This window comes from Rutidosis leptorrhynchoides, chromosome 1 (assembly GCF_046630445.1).
Source record: "Rutidosis leptorrhynchoides isolate AG116_Rl617_1_P2 chromosome 1, CSIRO_AGI_Rlap_v1, whole genome shotgun sequence".
Taxonomy (NCBI): domain Eukaryota; kingdom Viridiplantae; phylum Streptophyta; class Magnoliopsida; order Asterales; family Asteraceae; genus Rutidosis; species Rutidosis leptorrhynchoides.
The window spans coordinates 76822209-76843393 of NC_092333.1; the positions used below are offsets into that span (position 1 = coordinate 76822209).

General features: G+C 32.0%; 1 protein-coding gene across 1 annotated transcript; it reads right to left on the minus strand.

The window, feature by feature from the left end:
- Positions 1 to 1202: 1202 nt before the first annotated feature.
- LOC139885767 (uncharacterized) lies at positions 1203 to 2072 on the minus strand. Its single transcript, XM_071869527.1, has 2 exons — positions 1854 to 2072; positions 1203 to 1754 (listed from the first exon to the last, which is right to left on the minus strand). Exons 1-2 carry the CDS (start codon positions 2070 to 2072, stop codon positions 1203 to 1205), a joined length of 771 nt encoding a protein of 256 aa, XP_071725628.1.
- Positions 2073 to 21185: the final 19113 nt, after the last annotated feature.

Consider the following 21185-nt stretch of genomic DNA (forward strand, 5'->3'; position numbering starts at 1 on the left):
CATATGCCTATGCTTTCTCTCCACAACACCATTCTGTTGTGGAGTATATGCACAGGAAGTTTGGTGATGTATGCCTTCAGATTTAAAGAAAGTACTTAAGTTATTATTAACAAATTCTGTTCCATTGTCTGACCTGACCACTTTTATAGATTTATTAAACTGATTTTTAAACATTTTAACAAAATCAATAAGAATTTGAGAAACATCACTTTTAAACTTTAAAAGGTATAACCAGACAGACCTGGAATAATCATCAACAATAGTGAGAAACATCCTAAAACCATCTTTTGAAACAACTTTATAAGGACCCCACAAATCTAAGTGAATCAATTCACTTATACTTGAGGTTTTATGTGTGCTTAATGGAAAAGGTTCCCTGATTTATTTAGCCTTATGGTAAATATCACAAGGTGATAAGACATCATTACCAAACTTCAATTGTCCTTGCAGAACTTGCATAGCAGGCTCTGCAGGATGACCCATTCTGTTATGCCAAGTAAATTTTGATAAATAACAAGTAACAGAACAATTATTAACAGCATAATTACCACAAACATCATCAAGAACATACAACCCATCCTGAACTCTACCAATCCCCAAGGTCCTTCCCATTATCCCATTCTTTGGTAAATCCTGAATATAGCAATTATTTTCATCAAATCCTATGAACTTGTTACTATCTCTAGCAACTTTGTAAACAGACAAAAGATTAATAGCATAACCAGGTACAATCAACACATCAAAAAGTGTTATATGTTTACTTAAAATAAAATCTCCTATCTTAGAAATTTTTGCACAGGTACCATTTGGATGATCCACTTTTAAATTTAGGTTTGAAATGTCAACCACATTTTTTAGATTTTGTTCAGTAGTAATATAATGTTGGTTGGCACCAGAATCAATAATCCAATTTGGATTAGGTTTAATGAACTGAACATTAGTACCTGACATATTAGACTTAAAATCATTGTTGCCTTTGCTATTAATCATTGACAAGATTTTAGTTACTTGCTCTTCAGTGAATGGAAATGTGGATGAGGTAGTGATAGCTGCATCAGAAGCAGCATTATTATTTGTGAATGGTTTGTTATTGTAATTATTTGACCATGATGAGTTTGTGTTATTATTGTTATCAGAATTATTATTACTGTTACTGTTGTTATTCTTAGAAACTCTTCTGTTAAAACTGGGAGGATACCCAATTATCTCAAAACATCTATCAATTGTGTGTCCAAGTTTATTACATTTTGTGCACTTAAGATTAGGATTTGGACCCTATTATTGTTAAACTTTGACACATTATTACTGATAATACCAAGATTATGAGATTGAGTTTGAGTTTTAACATTGAAAGCAGATGAAGTCTGAATTTTGTTAGCAGTAAAACTAGGGGAAGATCTATGAGATTCTTCCCTTGAAATAACAGCAAAAGCAGACTTAACTGAAGGTAGAGGATCCTGTGTTAAAAGATTTGTTCTAACAAGTTGATATGAATCATCTAATCCTAATAAAAATTGCATCAGTTTTATTAAATCAGAATGTTTTTGAAAATCTTTATTTGCATCACAAGAACAATTTGGTAATTCAACCATTGCATCATATTGTTTCCACAAAGAGTTTAATTTGTGATAGTATTCTGAAACAGAACCACCACTTTGTGTTAAAGAATTTATTTTATGATGTAAGTTAAACACAATAAATCCATCTACTTTGTTATAAGTCTCCTTTAACTCATCCCACACCTCTGATGCTACCTTAGAGAAAATTTGACCAAGATAAAGTTCTTCTGAAATTTAATTTAAAATCCAAGATAGAACAACTGAATTGCATCTATCCCATTGTTTACTTAAAACCTCACCAGCTGTATTTTTTTCAACCGTATTATCAATAAAACCTTTTTTATTTTTTGTTTCAAGAGCTAAAATCATGGCACAAGACCAGACTCTGTAATTTTCAGTTCTAATTAATTTGATATTGATCAGAGGTGTGCTACTAATGTCACTAGGGTGAAGATACAATGGATCAGCAAAATCAAGTTTGCTGATCAAGGTTTCTCCACCTTCATCACTCATATTGAACAGAAATAAAGAATAAAAGAGAAGAGTTCAGAGAACTTGATGTAAAAACACGCAAGTTAACTCTTCAAACCACAATCTACACAGATAGCAGATTAGGGAAGAAAAAAAGGTTGCGATCTCACCAGTTACCAATTAGTGAGTAGGAGAAGAGAAACCTTACAGTGATTGCTCTGATAGTGTAAAGCAGCAGAAGAAAAAGAAGAAACAATCACCAGGAAACCCTAATTTTACGAATTAGGATTTGTAAGAATCAACAACTCCAAAATAGAAACAATCGACCCTGTGTTCTTCCCCAAGACTCAATCGCGATCAAAAGAAACCAGATCTATCAGATCTAAAAGTAGATCTGACAAATCAAACACGATGAACAGAAAACCCTAACTTCGATCTTCGAAACAAAACACAACCAGAAATCACCAAACGATCAAGCAATCGATCGCTCTGATACCATGAACAAATTTAAACAATGAAATAAATCTTATTAATCAATGAATCCACAAAACTTCAATTGTACCAGATCACAGTTACAATCTCTAACACGATGAGATTGTTCAATAGAAGAAACAATTACAGAAACAAAGAATCAAATCAGAAACTATCAACCAAGATTCAAGAGAATTGATCTTGGGTAAATACAGCCAAACCCTAATTGATGATTGAACGAGAGAGAGAATACAGAATAATGGAAAAATATGTGGAATGATCTGGAAACCCTTCGAGAGATGGATATATGTTGTTGTATCTGGATCACTTGACACTTGGGCTATAATACAAGCCCAATATTCACTAATAAGCCCAATGTATAAATTAGCAATAATTTATCTCTTCAGCCCAGTTATTAGCTTCTAGTCTTGAACACCTTTAATCCTCACAAGCTTATAACAACTGCACAGCTGAGCTGATCCTTACAGAAAATGTAAATCATCAAAACATCTACAAGTAAACATTTCAAGTTAGAATGAGAAACAACAAATATAAAACTAAGATTGAATAATCTAAATATACTTAGATTATTTAATACTCCCCCACAATCTTAGTTACCAAAAACATCAAACATGGTTAACTTTTGACAAAGATAATCATGTTGATAACTGTTGAATCCTTTAGTGAACAAATCTGCTATATTTTCATTAGAATCAATTTTAACCACATTCAAAAAACCACTTTCATTCTTGTCTCTAACAATGTGCCAGTCTATATCAAAATGTATACATTTTTCATGATGAACTGGGTTTTTAGCAATTTGAATTGCTGGTTTGTTATCACAGTATAGATTAATAGGAAGAAGATTTTCAACTTTTAATTCTTTAAGCAGATTGATCAATCAAACCAATTCACAAGTTACAGCAGCCATTGATCTGTATTCAGCCTCAGTAGAGGACTTGGATACTGTAGCTTGCTTTTTGCTTTTCCAGTTAACCAAATAAGGTCCCAAGAAAATACAGAACCCTGTTATAGACTTCCTGGACAAAAGATTTTTACCCCAATCAGAGTCTGAAAAAGCATTAAGTTCAAGATTCACACCTTTAGTGAAACATATACCTTTACCTGGGCACTTTTTCAAATATTTCAGAACTCCAAAAGCAAGCTTTAAATGAGCAGCAGTAGGTGAATGAATAAATTGACTTAAAACATGAACATCAAAACTAATATATGGTCTTGTTACAGTTATGTAAATCAACTTTCCAACAAGTTTTTGAAAAACACTTATATCTTTTATTGTAGAACTATTATCATCAAGTTTATAGTCAGAAACATTAACTTCAATAGGTGTATTCATAGGTTTAGCAGCCAACAATCCAAATTCATTCAATAATTCCAAGCAATACTTTTTTTGTGAAAGACACAGACCTTTAGCAACTTCAATAACCTCAATACCTAGAAAATATTTTAATTTTCCTAAATCTTTAATAAGAAAGTTTTTACTTAAACATTTTTTCACATTATTAATCCAATCAACTGAGTTACCAGTTAAGACAATATCATCAGTATACACTAATAATATCAAGAACACATCATCAATACTTAGTGTATACAGAGAATAATCACACTTGGACTGCACAAAACCAATACCAATTAGACAATCAGAAAGTTTCTCATTCCATTTCCTTGGTGCCTGTTTTAAACCATATAAAGAATTCTTTAATTTGCACACTTTAGTTTCATTTTTGTTAAAAAAAACCTAAAGGATGTGTCATATAAACATCTTCATCTAAATCACTATCACACCCCCAGTTAGGGCCTGGGCGAAATGTGACTTAATATCAAATAAACCAACATATTATAATATACGAGAACAATACTAAATGATAAAATAAACTTTATTGAGTACGCAGCGGAATAAATGAAATGTCGTTACAATGACGGAAATAGCAACATAGTAAATGTTCAAATGCAATAGTAATAAATGCGATTGATCCTATGTCCAAATAGCATCACATAAGTAGTAAGTAAGAAAGCTTGAATCAATCAGCACCTGAGACAAAACATGCTAAAGTGTCAACCAAAAAGGTTGAGTAAAATCATAGGTTTAACAAATAAGTTTGACCGTTGTTTTAGACCACAAGATTTAGTTTGTAAAGTTGACCTCGCAGGATCAAAAAGTTATGCCAGTGCGTGATATTTAGACTAACCTTTCAAGTTTGCCTCAAAGACAAGTTGTAGTTTATACTTGTCAGTTTAATTTCATTATTAAGTAATACAATGACTTAGTCAAATGTATCGGGGACGTTACTCCCGATAGGCCTACCCCCAATAATTAAGCATGCATTACGAGCAATTAAAAATATCACTGTAGGGACTTAGTCGGACATAGCCGGGTATAGCATAGTTTTAACAGTTGGTACTTGTGTCTAAATTGTAAAATGTAAAATAACAGCATGTGTCTCACCCCAATAAAAGTAAGTAAGTTTGCTAGCAATAAAGAGTGGGGCTATGAATTCACCTTAGTAAGTAGAGAGATGAGCTAGTTATTCCTCGGAATAGAAAGTTAGATGAGTGAGTAGAAAAGTCAACCTATTGACATTTAAGAGTTGTAAGTGTTTTTCCCCAAGTTTAATTAGATGTTTAAGTATGATAGTGTTGTAAGTATAGTTCGTTTTACTAAGTTTCTTTTCCTAGTAAGTTTCTATTTTTAGAAAGTTTCCACTTTTAGTAGGTTCCTTATTTTAGTAAGTTTCTATAAGTAGAAAGTTTCTACTTTTAAGAGTGTTTTCCATTTTAGGATACTTGCCATATTAGATAAGCTTCCAATCACCCTTTTCCCTTCGAATGGCCATTTCAGGTCTAGGGGCTTGAGCTATAGGGTCCTTTAAATCGAAAAATCCAAACCCTTCCGCCTAGAGTTTCGTAGAAATCATTCGTCAAGAAAGTTCGAAGATCTATACATCTCTAATACATATCCCAAAATATTTTTATGTGTTACAATATAAGTAGTAGGTTATAGGTGCTAGTAATAATAATAGTGTATACATGTTAATTAATAGTATAAGTAGTATTAGGGTTTCATTAATTAGGGTTAGTTAATTAAAGTAATAAATAATAACTAGGGTTTAGTAATTAATGTCCTAGGGTTGCATAAATGTTTAGAGTTTAATTAATTAGGGTTTAAGAATTATAGTTTAGGTGTAATTAGGGTTTAAGGTTTTAATATGTATATGTATGTATAATTTCGTATATATATATAAAAATATATTTTTTTACATGTATATATGTATATGTGTCGATATATATATATATATATATATATATATATATATATATATATATATATATATATATATATATATATATATATATATATATATATAGAGGGGCAGGATCAATGGGGAAGTAACCAATCGGGGGGAAGCGGGGGGAAGCAAAAAAAAATTCATTTTTTTTGAAACTTTTTTTTCCGGCATCAAGATCACACGAAAATATGAACATTTAGAAGAGACACTTCGTGATGAATGTTATTATTTAGGCGCGAAAACGATCGACAAAAATAACATTCAAGATAATATTGTTCGTGAAGAATATGAACATTTTTTTTCATGTTTTGTGAAGTAAAATTTAGCCCGAAACACCAAACCCTAAACTCTAAACCGTTCGTGTTAAAAACTCAATCTAAATCCTAAATCTAAACCCTAAATCTAAACTCTAAACCCTAAATTTCTAAACCCTAATATCTAAACCCTATAAACCCTAATATCTAAACCCCAATAGCTAAAACCTCAAAATACGCTCGAAAAACACGATAATTGTTATATATTACTTCTTCGAGCGTTTTCCCGCCAAAATAAAAACATTAATCACAAAGTGTCTCTACTAAATGTTCATATTTTCATCTCATCTATAATGTTCGTGAACAAAGTTTTTTCAAAAAATGAAAAAAAAAAGTTTTTACTTCCCTCCGCTTCACCCCGAATGGTTACTTCCCTCTGGATCTTACCAATATATATATATATATATATATATATATATATATATATGTAGGTTTATTTTATTTCCTTGATTAACCATAAACAAATCTTTCAGGTAATAACCTAGGGTTTAAAGATCAAAGTTTCCTTTCCCCCTTTTTTTTCTAGTCGACATACATACATACATATTTATATATATATATATATATATATATATATATATATATATATATATATATATATATATATATATATTCATGTATATATAGATCTAGGTGTGTTTATGTATATATTTATGAATGAACAAGTTTATAACATGAATTAAAGATCAAAGATTATGTAAACAAGTTAGGGTTTATGTTATACCTTTGAAGATTCAAGATGATTAACAAAGAAGTGATGAACACGATGAAGATTTAAGATCAAAGCCTTGAAAAACTTGAAGAACTCCTTGAAGATTCTTGAAGAACGCGAAGAACACTTGAAGATCACCTTGAAGATCACCTTGAAGATTGATGATGATTTCGATGGGTGGTGGTGGTGTTTCGATTTTGGGAGCTGAAAATGGGAGAGAGGGAGAGAGATTTGGGAGAGAAAATTGTTGTTGTGATTTGGTACAAGAATTAGGTTTAGGTTAGGTCTCTATTTATAGGAGTGTTAGGATTATTCTAGAATTACAGTTTGATTAGGGATTACTTAGGGAACAAGTTGGCTTGAAAAAGGGGTAAAGAGGGGATGCTTGGGCCGAAATTAGGAAGGGTATTTTAGGTAATTCATATATATATATATATATATTTTAATTTCTGGCTAGGGCTTTTTAGGGTTAGGGTTTGGGATTTTTCACTTTAGTCCTTGTACTTTATTTTAGCCTAAATAATTCCTTAATTTCCCAAGTTCAATTATTTTAGATACACAAGTTTTATAGTTATTTATTTGTTCACAAAAGTAATAACTTATTATTTTTATTAACTTGTCGATTAATGTACAATTTAATTAGTATATTTTATAATTATTAACGCTTAACAATTATCGATTAAAGTTGAATTATTAAGCTTAAGTATATTGTTGGGCATTTAATAAGGAAAACACATAGAATGGAAAAATGAGGGTCGTTATAGTACCTCCCCGTTATTGAAAACTTCGTCCCGAAGTTTTTAGGTAGATTCTTCGTTTGCATCAGCAGTTGAGAAGAGATGGGCATATTTTCGTATCATATGGTCTTTGCGTTCCCAGGTATATTCGGGGCCTCTACGCGAATTCCAACGGACTTTAACGATAGGTATATTGCTTTTACGCGTTTGTTTGACCTCTCCTTCCATAATTTCTATAGGTTCTTCAATGAAGTGCATTTGCTCATCAATGCGGACATCATCCAAAGGAATAACGAGTGTGCCGTCAGCAAGACACCGTTTAAGATTTGAGACATGAAACACATCATGTACTTGACTGAGTTCGGTTGGTAGTTCTAATCGATACACCACGGGACTGACTCTTTCAGTGATTGTGAATGGTCCAACATATCGTGGACTGAGTTTACTTCTTTTACCGAAACGGACAACACCTTTCCAAGGGGATACTTTCAACATGACCTTATTTCCAACTTGGTATTCGATGTCTTTTCGTTTCTTATCGGTATAGCTTTTCTGTCAGCTACGGGCAGTTTCTAAACGTTGCTTAATCTGAACGATCTTTTCGGTAGTTTCATGAATGATTTCAGGACCAGTTAAATGTATGTCCTCAAGTTCATCCCAACACAGAGGTGATCTACACTTCCGTCCATATAAAGCTTTAAAAGGTGCAGCTTTAATGCTGGAGTGATAACTGTTATTGTAAGAAAATTCAACCAAAGGTAGATGTTTATCTCATCCTTTGCCGAAATCGATTGTACAAGCACGTAGCATATCTTCCATGGTTTGAATAGTTCATTCACTTTGACCATCAGTTTGCGGATGATAGGCTGTACTCATGTCGAGTTGAGTTCCAAGAGCAGATTGTAAAGTTTTCCAGAATCTAGAAACGAATCGACTGTCGCGATCAGAAATAATCAAGATAGGAACACCATGACGTGAGACGATTTCTTAATATAAAGCTGTGATAATCTCTCCATCTTGTCAGTTTCCTTAATCGGTATGAAATGCGCAGATTTAGTAAGACGATCAACTACGACCCAAATAGTATCATTACCATTCGAAGTCTTAGGTAACTTAGTAACGAAGTCCATAGTGATGCACTCCCACTTCCACTGCAGAATATCGGGTTGAGTCAACAGACCAGAAGGCTTTTGATGTTCGGCCTTGACTTTCAGATAAGTGAGACACTTACTAACATAAGTAGCAATGTTGGCTTTCATGTTAGGCCACCAGTAGAATTCTTTCACATTGTGATACATCTTACTGGAACTGGGATGAATAGAGTATCTAGTCTTATGTGCTTTATCTAAAACTAGTTTACGGAGATTACCGAAGCGAGGAACCCAAATTCTGTTACCAAAGTATCGTGTACCATTAGCTTTCACTTGAAGTTGGTTCTCAAAACCTATAGGTCCTTCACCTTCGATAAGTGTTAGTTTAATAGCTTCCAATTGAGCTTAACAGATTCGTGATATAAGATTCGATTTGATTTTTAAATTTAAAGCATGAACACATTTAATATCGTCTTTTCGACTAAGGGCATCGGCAACTACATTCGCCTTGCCATGATGATATTTTAGCTCACAGTGATAATCGTTCAATAACTCGAGCCATTGGCTTTGCCTCATGTTCAGCTGTTTTTGATCAAAGATGTGTCGCAGACTTTTATGATCAGTGTACACCGTAAAATGGGTACCATACAAATAATGTCTCCATATCTTTAATGCAAATACCACGGCACCTAACTCAAGGTCATGTGTGGTATAGTTCTCCTCGTGTTTCTTCAACTTCCTAGATGCGTAGGCAATAACCTTTTCTCGTTGCATTAAAACACAACCAAAGCCTTGCTTCGAAGCATCGCAGTAAACAACAATGTCGTCAGTACCTACAGGTAAAGATAGAATCGGGGCTGTGGTCAATTTCTCCTTCAGAATCTTGAAAGCAGATTCCTGTTCTTCGGACCACTCAAACTTCTTTCCTTTTTGAGTTAGCTTCGTAAGAGGTTTAGCAAGGAGGGAAAAATCTTTTATAAACCTCCGATAGTAACTGGCAAGTCCCAAAAATTGGCGAATATGCTTCGCAGTCTTTGGTATCTCCCAGTTCTGAATAGCAGTAATTTTGGCTGGATCGGCATGTATCCCGTCTTTATCAACAACATGTCCAAGAAATTGTACGGTTTTGAGCCAAAACTCGCACTTAGAAAATTTAGCATAAAGTTGTTCCTTTTGTAAAAGTTCAAGAATCATGCGCAAATGTTGCTCATGTTCTTCCTTATTCTTTGAATAGATCAAGATATCATCAATGAAAACAATGACGAATTTATCGAGATAGGGTTTGCAAACACGGTTCATAAGATCCATGAATACTACAGAGGCATTGGTTAAACCAAAACGCATAACACAAAATTCATAGTGTCCATAACGAGTGCAAAAAGCAGTCTTAGGAATATCGAATTCCTTGACTCTGAGTTGGTGATAACCGGATCTCAAATCAATCTTTGAATATATGCTTGACCCTTGGAGTTGGTCGAATAGATCATCAATACGTGGCAACGGATAACGGTTCTTGATAGTAAGCTTGTTAAGTTCGCGATAATCAATGCACATCCTTAACGTACCATCTTTCTTCTTAACAAACAGAATAGGAGCTCCCCATGGGGACGAGCTTGGATGAATGAAACCTTTATCCAATAGTTCTTGGAGTTGGTTGGATAATTCCTTCATCTCGGAGGGTGCTAAACGATACAGAGCTTTAGCAATAGGAGCAGCATCGGGAGTTAAATCAATTTGAAATTCAACTTGTCGGGGAGGTGGAAGACCAGAAAGATCTTCGGGAAACACATCGGGATAGTCTTTGACTACTGGTACATCTTCAATACGCTTTTCTTTCGATTCAATCAGCTTAACGTGGGCTAGAATAGCTGGATAACCTTTCATAAGGTACTTGCGAGTTTTAATACAGGAGATAATGTTGAGATTGGAACCACTCTTTTCACCTTGGATGATGAGAGTCTCTCCATTTCTCAATGGAATTTGAACAGTTTTATCGTAACACATGATGGCAGCATGTAATGGACGTAACCAATCCATTCCAACTACGACGTCAAAACTTTCGAGCTCGACCGGCAAAAGGTCTATCTTAAATTCTTTATTGGCTAAGATTAAGTTGCAGTTTCTATAGATTTTATCGACTTGCATGATCTTTCCATTAGCTACTTCTACTAATCGTTTAGTTTCTAAGGGTTGAGGCTTTTCAGTAAATAGGGTGCAAAAATCACTAGACACGTAACTTCTGTCGGAACCAGTTGAAAGGACCCGTCCTAATCCATCCGGACGAATACATTACATTTGGTTACATCGCGAGGTACTTGACCTCTATATGATACATTTTACAAACATTGCATTCATTTTTAAAAGACAAACTTTCATTACATCAAAAGTTGACGGTATGCATACCATTTCCTAATATATCCAACTATAAATGACTTAATAATAATCTTGATGAACTCAATGACTCGAATGCAACGTCTTTTGAAATATGTCATGAATGACTCCATGTAATGTCTCTAAAATGAGCAAATACATAGCGGAAGATTTCTTTCATACCTGAGAATAAACATGCTTTCAAGTGTCAACCAAAAGGTTGGTGAATTCATAGGTTTATCATAAAACAATAAAATTCATCATTTTGATAGACCACAAGATTTAAATCCTGCATGGTACAAATGGGCCCGAATCCTATACCCACCTGTAATGTACATGCGATATCTTTTAAATACAGTACACCTTTCTCGTGTACGCAACCATTTTTCATAAATCATAGTAACCGTACACATATTTCGTGCACAAAAACTAATACACATAACCTGTGTATAAAAATCATTCTCTCGATACATAACCTTCATATCAATTGGTGGCAATTATCATGTCCACATAATTCAATGGTGGCAATTATCATGTCCACATAATTCAACGGTGGCAATTATCATGTCCACATAATTCAATGGTGGCAATTATCATGTCCACATAATTCAATAATAATCCGCAGAACTTCTGTCTGCATAATAATTCATTCGAGGAATGTTTTGCTTGTGTCTATCTTGTCAAACATTTATAAAAGCATTTCATGTATTCGCAGTTCAAAATATATTTCAAAAGCATTTAATAAAGCAGTTGTAAAAACAGCGCATGTATTCTCAGTCCCAAAAATGTAAAGACTAAAAGGGAGCAAATGAACTCACCTAGTGTATTTTGTAGTAAAAATACATATGACTATATTGAACAATGCAGGGTTGGCCTCGGATTCACGAACCTATATCATTTTGTATATATTAAAACATATAATGGAAACAACATAATTTTATTTATTAATATATATATATATATATATATATATATATATATATATATATATATATATATATATATATATATATATATATATATATATTTGTAGTTATATATGGTTTATATTAAATTCCATTTAAAAACATATATTTATATTATATCTCAAATTATATGTTATATATATTTATTCTGTATATACATTTTAAAATGATTAATATCTATTCATTTAGTTATATTAATATGTATATCCATGTATATATATGCATGTATGTATACGTATTTATTATTATGTTTGAAAATCAATAGTTTGTTATTTGTAAATATTTATCTAGATAATGTTAATATACAGTTATATGAAACCTTAATATAATTATTGTATATGTAATAAGTATATTTATTTATTTGCTATCATGATACTCATAATACAATATTAATCATAATATTAGTAATAATGCTAATAATTATAATACTTTGTTTAAAAAAATTCATAACCATACTTATCTTTCTATCATACCATATTCATGTTCAAGTTCAGATTATAACCTATGATTTTATTGATCATCTTTTTATAAAAAGAATCTTCGCAATAATAATAATAATAATAATAATAATAATAATAATAATAATAATAATAATAATAATAATAATAATAATAATAATAAAAATAATAATAATAATAATAATAATAATAATAATAATAATAATAATAATAATAATAATAAAAATAATAAAAAGGCTACTTTAATGTAATAGACCTTTAAGATAAATAAACACCCCTGACCGAGCTCGAACCCAAGACATCTCGGTTAAACTGAACACCCCTCACCACTACACTGCTTATGCTTTTCTGTTTTTATTCGTATTTCAAATATTTTTAACCCGTATTTCCTGTTTTCACTTTCTTCCATAAATCACTCATCTTCCATTCTCATCTTCATCATCATCAATATATTATCTCATAATCATCATATCAACGAATCATCATGATAACCATTTTATAAATCATCATCATCATCATCATCATCATATCAACAATCGTATAAACATCATCATTAAAATAAAATCAAATTGAACTTATATCATCAATCAATATCATCATCATTTTATGCATCATTATCATCATAATCCTAATCAAATTCATACGCATTATTTATCAACCGTTATTTTATGTATCATCATACACATTTTCTTCTTATTTTTCCTTGCTCTCATTTCATTCAGCCCAACAGACTATAGAAACACGGCTCACAATAGCTTGGATCTCGGCCCAGAGTCATATGATGGCTCAAACTTTGTTTCAATTTAAACCGAATAAGGGTATTGGGAGGTGGGATTCGGTAATTAAAAAAAATGTAGCAGAGGCAAGTTGCATTAGAAAATGAAATACATTTAGTAATAACTAGTTGGCCACTTGACCCTACTTGAATCGTTCCACAACCGAAAGAGAATAAGATATAGAATTCGAGTAGACAGCAGTGGTAATATGTCATCATTTAGTCACTTTCCATTATCCTCAATCATAATAGCTTAAATATCGGCAATTAGTGGGTAGAACTTTGTATCAATATCAAATAGTTAAATATGATTATATGTACCATCTTTAACACTATAATCTCTTCATTATTCATTCATATCTTCACAACGTTACCAACAAAATTATTATCATCTTTGTTGTTACAGCAAAAGTGAGCATGGCAGCAGGAGATAAAGGTGTTATGGTTTGTTGAATTGTTTTATTGGTGTTTTGCTGAGCTGCAGTGGGTTTATGATGATGGTTATTCGATATTGAAACAGAAAACATAAAGAATGTTGCAGCGGTTTAAAACATAAAGTAGGGGAGAGAGAGAGAGAGAAAAATGGATAGAGAGAGAGAGAGAAGTTTACCACGGTATTGGGTGATGAGTTTTAAGGTGATGGTTGAGTTCGAATCAAGAAACAGAAAAACGTAGCAGTGGTTTACAATCGTGAAAGGTGGCTGTGGTTGCAGCTAAAACGAGTCCTTGGTGGTGATGGTTTTGGTTTACAGAAATATAAACAAACGCAGTAATGATGGTGGTTGTTCATGGTGAGTTGTGTGGTGACAGGCGGTAGTTCATAAAAGTGATGGGTTTCCCTTTAACAAAACAGAAATAAGATGAGAAATATGGAAATCGTTGGTTATCCTTGTGATAGTGAAGGTTGTTGGTGATTACACGAATTTGAAGTGGGAAGGGTGGTAACCGATGAACTGGTGGTTCAAGGTGGAGTGGTAAGTATATTGGGTTGGTTCCATGTTTGTCACAGCTCAATAGAAAAGATGTGGGTTCGATGGGGATGGTGGTTCTTGGGTTGTCAATGAAACGGAAAAGAAAACAAATGGTTTTTGATAGTAAGGATGGGCTGTGGATCATGGGTTTGTGATCGCTTTCTTAATCTTGGTTCAAACCGTAACATTGAAATAGGAACGAAGGGAAGTAGTATTAGCTTACGACAGTGGGGTGATCTAGAATAGGTGTCGATCATAAGGGCAACAAACCAAATGTACTTGGTGTTTTTGCGTGAGTTTGTTGATGGTGATCAACAAGAATGATGAAGGTTTTGAATTGGTGGTCGATGGTTGTTCGTGGGTGTTCCGGTGATTGCCGATCAAAAGAAGAGATGAAGAAAGGAAGAAGAACAAGATAAGTGGTGAATTATTGTATAGTTGTTCTTGTGATTTGATCGGTTATGAACTAGAAACAATAATTAAAATTTGGTGTGTTAGTGTATCCCTATTACATTACATTACATATATATATTATATGCAGTTTGCATATATGCCCATGTTAATATGTAAGTCAAATTAAAAACAGTATCCTATATTATATAATTATCATCTATTGTTGTATGTGATTAACAACCGAACAAAGAAAGAGATCTCCAAATCTCACTTTTCTTTTTCTTTTTTTAAAAAGACAGCAAATTGACGAGAGGAAAAGAAGATACAGATATGGATATTCAAAAGATTATGTAACTTATCTGTTTTTATCTGTACATTATATATTAATATTAATAATTAATAAGTATATAATAATGATAATAAATTTATATAACAAGTTAATTTTAATACATAACTATTTACATCAAATGAAATATTATACACTCTACACATATTAATTATAAATTATTCATACTAATTGTAAATGTTCTTTCGTGAGTCGTCGAAAGCGGTCGAAGGTCACATGAATATATGAACATCGTTTCAAAATTTTCTAGACTCAACATTACATACTTTGCTTATCGTATCGAAATCATATAAAAATTAAGTTTAAATTTAGTCGGAAATTCGCGGGTCGTCAAAGTACCTACCCGTTAAAGAAATTTCGTCCCGAAATTTGAGTGGGATCATCATGGCTGACAATAAGTATGTTTTCATGACGCATACGAGTTGAAAATAGAGTTTTATCATCATTGAGTAATATGGATAAAACAATTCGATTATTCGAAGAGTACAAATGAAGCTATCACGAAATAGTGCAATGAGAAAGACAAATTTCAATCATAACTTTTGACTAGTCATGGTTGAATTTCGGAATTCAAGGGATTTAAAGAAAATCTTGGAAATCTATAAGATCTGATTCTTCGGAATTTATGGAAATTAAGATCTCTTTTAATTAAATGCGATCATCTGTCTCGATTGCTTTGTCTGATATTTTACTATAAATTCATCTCTTCCGCTCCATTATTTCCACCATTCCTATACTTCTTTCCTTATTTGCTACTTCCAAAAGATTGTGGAAATGCTTAATCTAGTTCTGGTCCTTGACTTTATTCTGACTATCGCAACAATCATTCTTCTATTCCAACTCCCACTGGAACAATCTGATTACTCCTACTATCACCTTGGGGTGATACTATTCTTAATTATACCATGTCTTTATGTTGCTATTCGTATTAATATCCACGATTTGTGACTTTCATGTTGTTATTGGGCTTTATATTTTCTCTTATATTTTGGAGTTCTTTGCCTTTTTATTATCCTCCCGACCTCTAGTAAAGCGAGTAATGGTCCAGAATTCGTAAGTATGGAATTTCGGATAAACATCATGTTCTAAATAATAAAGAATGTATTAGCACGATTTGATTTGTCAAATTACCAGAATCACGGAGAATAGAACTATCAAGAATATACTTTATTAATAGGTTCAGAAATTAAGCAGAATGAAAGAGTTAGGTAACATGGCATATGATGACGTTATAATCTGTGAATCATCACGTTCCATTAGAAACTCAGCATGACTTACTGTAATATAATCACGTTGATCAAGTGTCATTATATTATACTAGCCCATGCATCAGTTCCCAACAATACTTCAATAACATTCATATTTTAAGCTCGAAAGTTTACAGAATATAGAAACTAACAGTTTCTATATGATGTAACACTGATAGCACGAAGAGATTATTGATTTCATATAAGAATAGTTATGAAAATATCTTCAGAAATATGGAGGATATTTGTAATGAAAGATACGATAATATCTTTGAATATCTAAGATCAGAGGATGATGGAAACTATTGTCCGCAAGGGTTTAGAGTAAGGAGCAAGATATTCGCTAAAGACTTCAGCAGGCATTGAATCATTTGGATTCTTTGAATTCAAACTTATTCTTTGTGATTTGTCCACGGCTTCCTTCATAGTTTCGCATAATCCGCTTTTCGGTACTAAATTTTCTATTGAGTGTTTCCAATACTCCATTCTTTATCATCAAACTTTCGACGGTTAAGGTCATTTACGGTTGTCTACGGTTTCTGCTGCTTCATTCAGCTTCCTCAAAATTTGGAGTATTGATTCGTAGACTGGTGCTTTTCAGAATTTCAGATTAAAAGATCATAATTCTAAGATATAAATGTTATATGTATACATATATCTATTAATGTAGACATGCTGCGAGATTTCAAAATACTGATTGCAAATTCTCGGTAATTAGAATAGCAATTCTCGTTATAAGATGTGAAGGAGTATATAATAGAGTTTCAATGAGTATAAAGATTTTTCGGAAAGTCAAAGATCAATGGAGTTGCTGGCAAGTTTACTTCTAATGTGGTGGAATATAAACAGTTCCCCGGTAACGATGACGAAAGGTAAACTTATATATCAAAGTTATAATAAGGTTTATTCAAATGAAAAGTTGAAATTGATTTGCTGAAGCTGTGACGTAATTGGCTACTTTGAAAAGGAATTGCATGGTTATTTTCGGTAATAGCAATGCCAAAGGAGCTAACACAGATGCGTGTTAAACGTTTACTCAGGTTCCGAGTATTTTTCAGGTGCATAACTATATGCATAAATCTTTTCTTCCGTGGATGAAGTGCAGTTGGCTCATCCTTTCGATTGAGGTGTTTTCAAGAATCATGAAAGATTTTGAACGCAGATTGTAATCGTTAAGATACAAATGAAGTTTAAATGAAATCAAGTGGCAAACTTGAAGAATTGTTTAGTTTCATATGTTATAGTCAATATTTTAATTCATTTTAATTGTCCAATGTTGGTAGTCCACAGTTGACAGTCCAATAATTCATATATAATTTAATATATAATATTCGAATTAATTAATACGTATCGTGACCCGTGTACATGTCTCAGACTCGATCACAACTCAAACTATATATATTATTGTAGAATCAACCTCAACCCTGTATAGCTAACTCCCGCATTACTGCATATAGAGTGTCTATGGTTATTCCAAATAATATATATGGATGCGTCGATATGATATGTCAAAACCTTGTAGACGTGTCCCGATATTTAAAGTGCGTAAAATAAATAACTGAAATTAAATGACGATAAATAAAATTGTGAGAATATAAATTGCGATAAATAAACTGCGGTAAATAAATTGCGATAATTAAATTGCGATAAATAAATTGCGATAAAATAAAATGTAATACAGAATTAACAGTTAGCTAGGAACAGTTTGCTAGGATCTTGTTAGCGTGGTTTCTTAACAAAATTTCATATTGTTAATTAGTCTGTTTCTAATCAATTTTTATTGTGTCTATTATTTCTTCATTATGCCACTTCTTGGATTCTGATAGGTCAAAATCCTAATATGAAATTGAATTTGAATGAAAATAGTTATTCTTTGGTGAACGGATACGTATATCGGTGGTTGTAAATAGGATAGTAAACGATTGTTGAATCAAATTCGAAGAATGTACAGTGTAACTTATTAATGCGAAATTCAAATATTTCTAGGGTATTACCTACCCGTTAAAATATTTTCACCATTAACAGTTTGTACAAATGATGTTTTAATTACAAACTTTATGAAAACATATATACATATGTATATTTTCTTCAGATGTAATCATGGATTTAATGAGTCAATATGATATTTAACTCATTTGATTTACCGTTAGAACAAGAATATATAATCTCTAAAACATTAGAGATTACATAATCTCTATGTCGAACGAAGATAAAATAGATAGAACGATACGTAGTACGATGATTATATTCGAGGTACAGAATGAGATATTGGGACAAGTGATGTTGAAATTTGGGTTGTTAGTAGTACTGTTGGTGCCGGTGATTTGGATGAAGCTGGTACGTTTTGCACCATATTTTCCAAGACTACAACTCGTGCGCAAAGTTCGTTAACTTCTTCTATTACACCGGGATGATTGTCGGTTCGGACGAGCGGATGAATGAGGTTTAGAATCTGAGATAGTATATGATCGTGATGAGATACTTTAGAAATGAGAGAGAAAATGGTGTCTCGAACAAGTTCGCCGGTAAACGTTTCAGGTTCATTGTCAAGAGGTGAATTCGGTTGGTGGAAGGGATCGCCTTCTTCACATCTCCATTGATTAAGTCAACTACGAACCCATCAGATTAATTGGGGATGGATGATTGGTTGATTCATTCTGGTGACACTGCTTTCGGAGTTTATGTGAAACTCCATATCAGAATAGCTGTCGGAATCCGAGAAATTCGAACAGGTTGAGGGATTCATCTCGTACGATCAGATGAAGAACTTTTCGATAAGAAATAGATTATTGGATGTAGATTAGTACCCTGCAACACATAATTTACATATGTATATATAATATTAAAATCCCATAAGTTACGAAGAAATCTACGGAATCTGTCAGGCAAAGTCTACAGTAACAGATGTGCTAAGATATGAATTAGCAGATACGCTAAGATATGAATCTTGTCTATACACTATTCATGCAATCATTGTAGTAAGATGTGTCTAGACTAAGAATGATAAGTAGGTAATTTCCTAAGGATGATAAGCAGATGATTTCCGACACAAAATGATAAGCAAAACTTTTGACATGCAGACACGGTCGAAGTCCAGACTCAATAATGCATCCTAACAACTATCAGTTAGACATACTAATGCAAGACCTGGTTCGCTAAGACCACCGCTCTGATACCAACTGAAAGGACCCGTCCTAATCCATCCGGACGAATACATTACATTTGGTTACATCGCGAGGTACTTGACCTCTATATGATACATTTTACAAACATTGCATTCGTTTTTAAAAGACAAACTTTCATTACATCAAAAGTTGACGGTATGCATACCATTTCCTAATATATCCAACTATAAATGACTTGATAATAATCTTGATGAACTCAATGACTCGAATGCAACGTCTTTTGAAATATGTCATGAATGACTCCATGTAATGTCTCTAAAATGAGCAAATGCATAGCGAAAGATTTCTTTCATGCCTGAGAATAAACATGCTTTCAAGTGTCAACCAAAAGGTTGGTAAATTCATAGGTTTATCATAAAACAATAAAATTCATCATTTTGATAGACCACAAGATTTAAATCCTGCATGGTACAAATGGGCCCGAATCCTATATCCACCTGTAATGTACATGCGATATCTTTTAAATACAGTACACCTTTCTTGTGTACGCAACCATTTTTCATAAATCATAGTAACCGTACACATATTTCGTGCACAAAAACTAATACACATAACCTGTGTATAAAAATCATTCTCTCGATACATAACCTTCATATCAATTGGTGGCAATTATCATGTCCACATAATTCAATGGTGGCAATTATCATGTCCACATAATTCAACGGTGGCAATTATCATGTCCACATAATTCAATGGTGGCAATTATCATGTCCACATAATTCAATAATAATCCGCAGAACTTCTGTCTGCATAATAATTCATTCGAGGAATGTTTTGCTTGTGTCTATCTTGTCAAACATTTATAAAAGCATTTCATGTATTCGCAGTTCAAAATATATTTCAAAAGCATTTAATAAAGCAGTTGTAAAAACAGCGCATGTATTCTCAGTCCCAAAAATGTAAAGACTAAAAGGGAGCAAATGAACTCACCTAGTGTACTTTGTAGTAAAAATACATATGACTATATTGAACAATGCAGGGTTGGCCTCGGATTCACGAACCTATATCATTTTGTATATATTAAAACATATAATGGAAACCACATAATTTTATTTATTAATATATATATATATATATATATATATATATATATATATATATATATATATATATATATATATATATTTGTAGTTATATATGGTTTATATTAAATTCCATTTAAAAACATATATTTATATTATATCTCAAATTATATGTTATATATATTTATTTTGTATATACATTTTAAAATGATTAATATCTATTCATTTAGTTATATTAATATGTATATCCATGTATATATATGCATGTATGTATACGTATTTATTATTATGTTTGAAAATCAATAGTTTGTTATTTGTAAATATTTATCTAGATAATGTTAATATATAGTTATATGAAACCTTAATATAATTATTGTATATGTAATAAGTATATTTATTTATTTGCTATCATGATACTCATAATACAATATTAATCATAATATTAGTAATAATGCTAATAATTATAATACTTTGTTTAAAAAAATTCATAACCATACTTATCTTTCTATCATACCATATTCATGTTCAAGTTCAGATTATAACCTATGATTTTATTGATCATCTTTTTATAAAAAGAATCTTCGCAATAATAATAATAATAATAATAATAATAATAATAATAATAATAATAATAATAATAATAATAATAATAATAATAAAAATAATAATAATAATAATAATAATAATAATAATAATAATAAAAATAATAAAAAGGCTACTTTAATGTAATAGACCTTTAAGATAAATAAACACCCCTGACCGAGCTCAAACCCAAGACATCTCGGTTAAA

What these genes read in the sequence shown, in the direction of transcription:
- LOC139885767 (XM_071869527.1), bottom strand. Translation starts at nt 2,072, where the DNA reads ATGAGTGATGAAGGTGGAGAAACCTTGATCAGCAAACTTGATTTTGCT. An exon ending in AAAAAAATACAGCTGGTGAG is followed by an intron (nt 1,755 to 1,853) that starts GTTTTAAGTAAA and finishes ATTTTCTCTAAG; the next exon opens with GTAGCATCAGAGGTGTGGGA.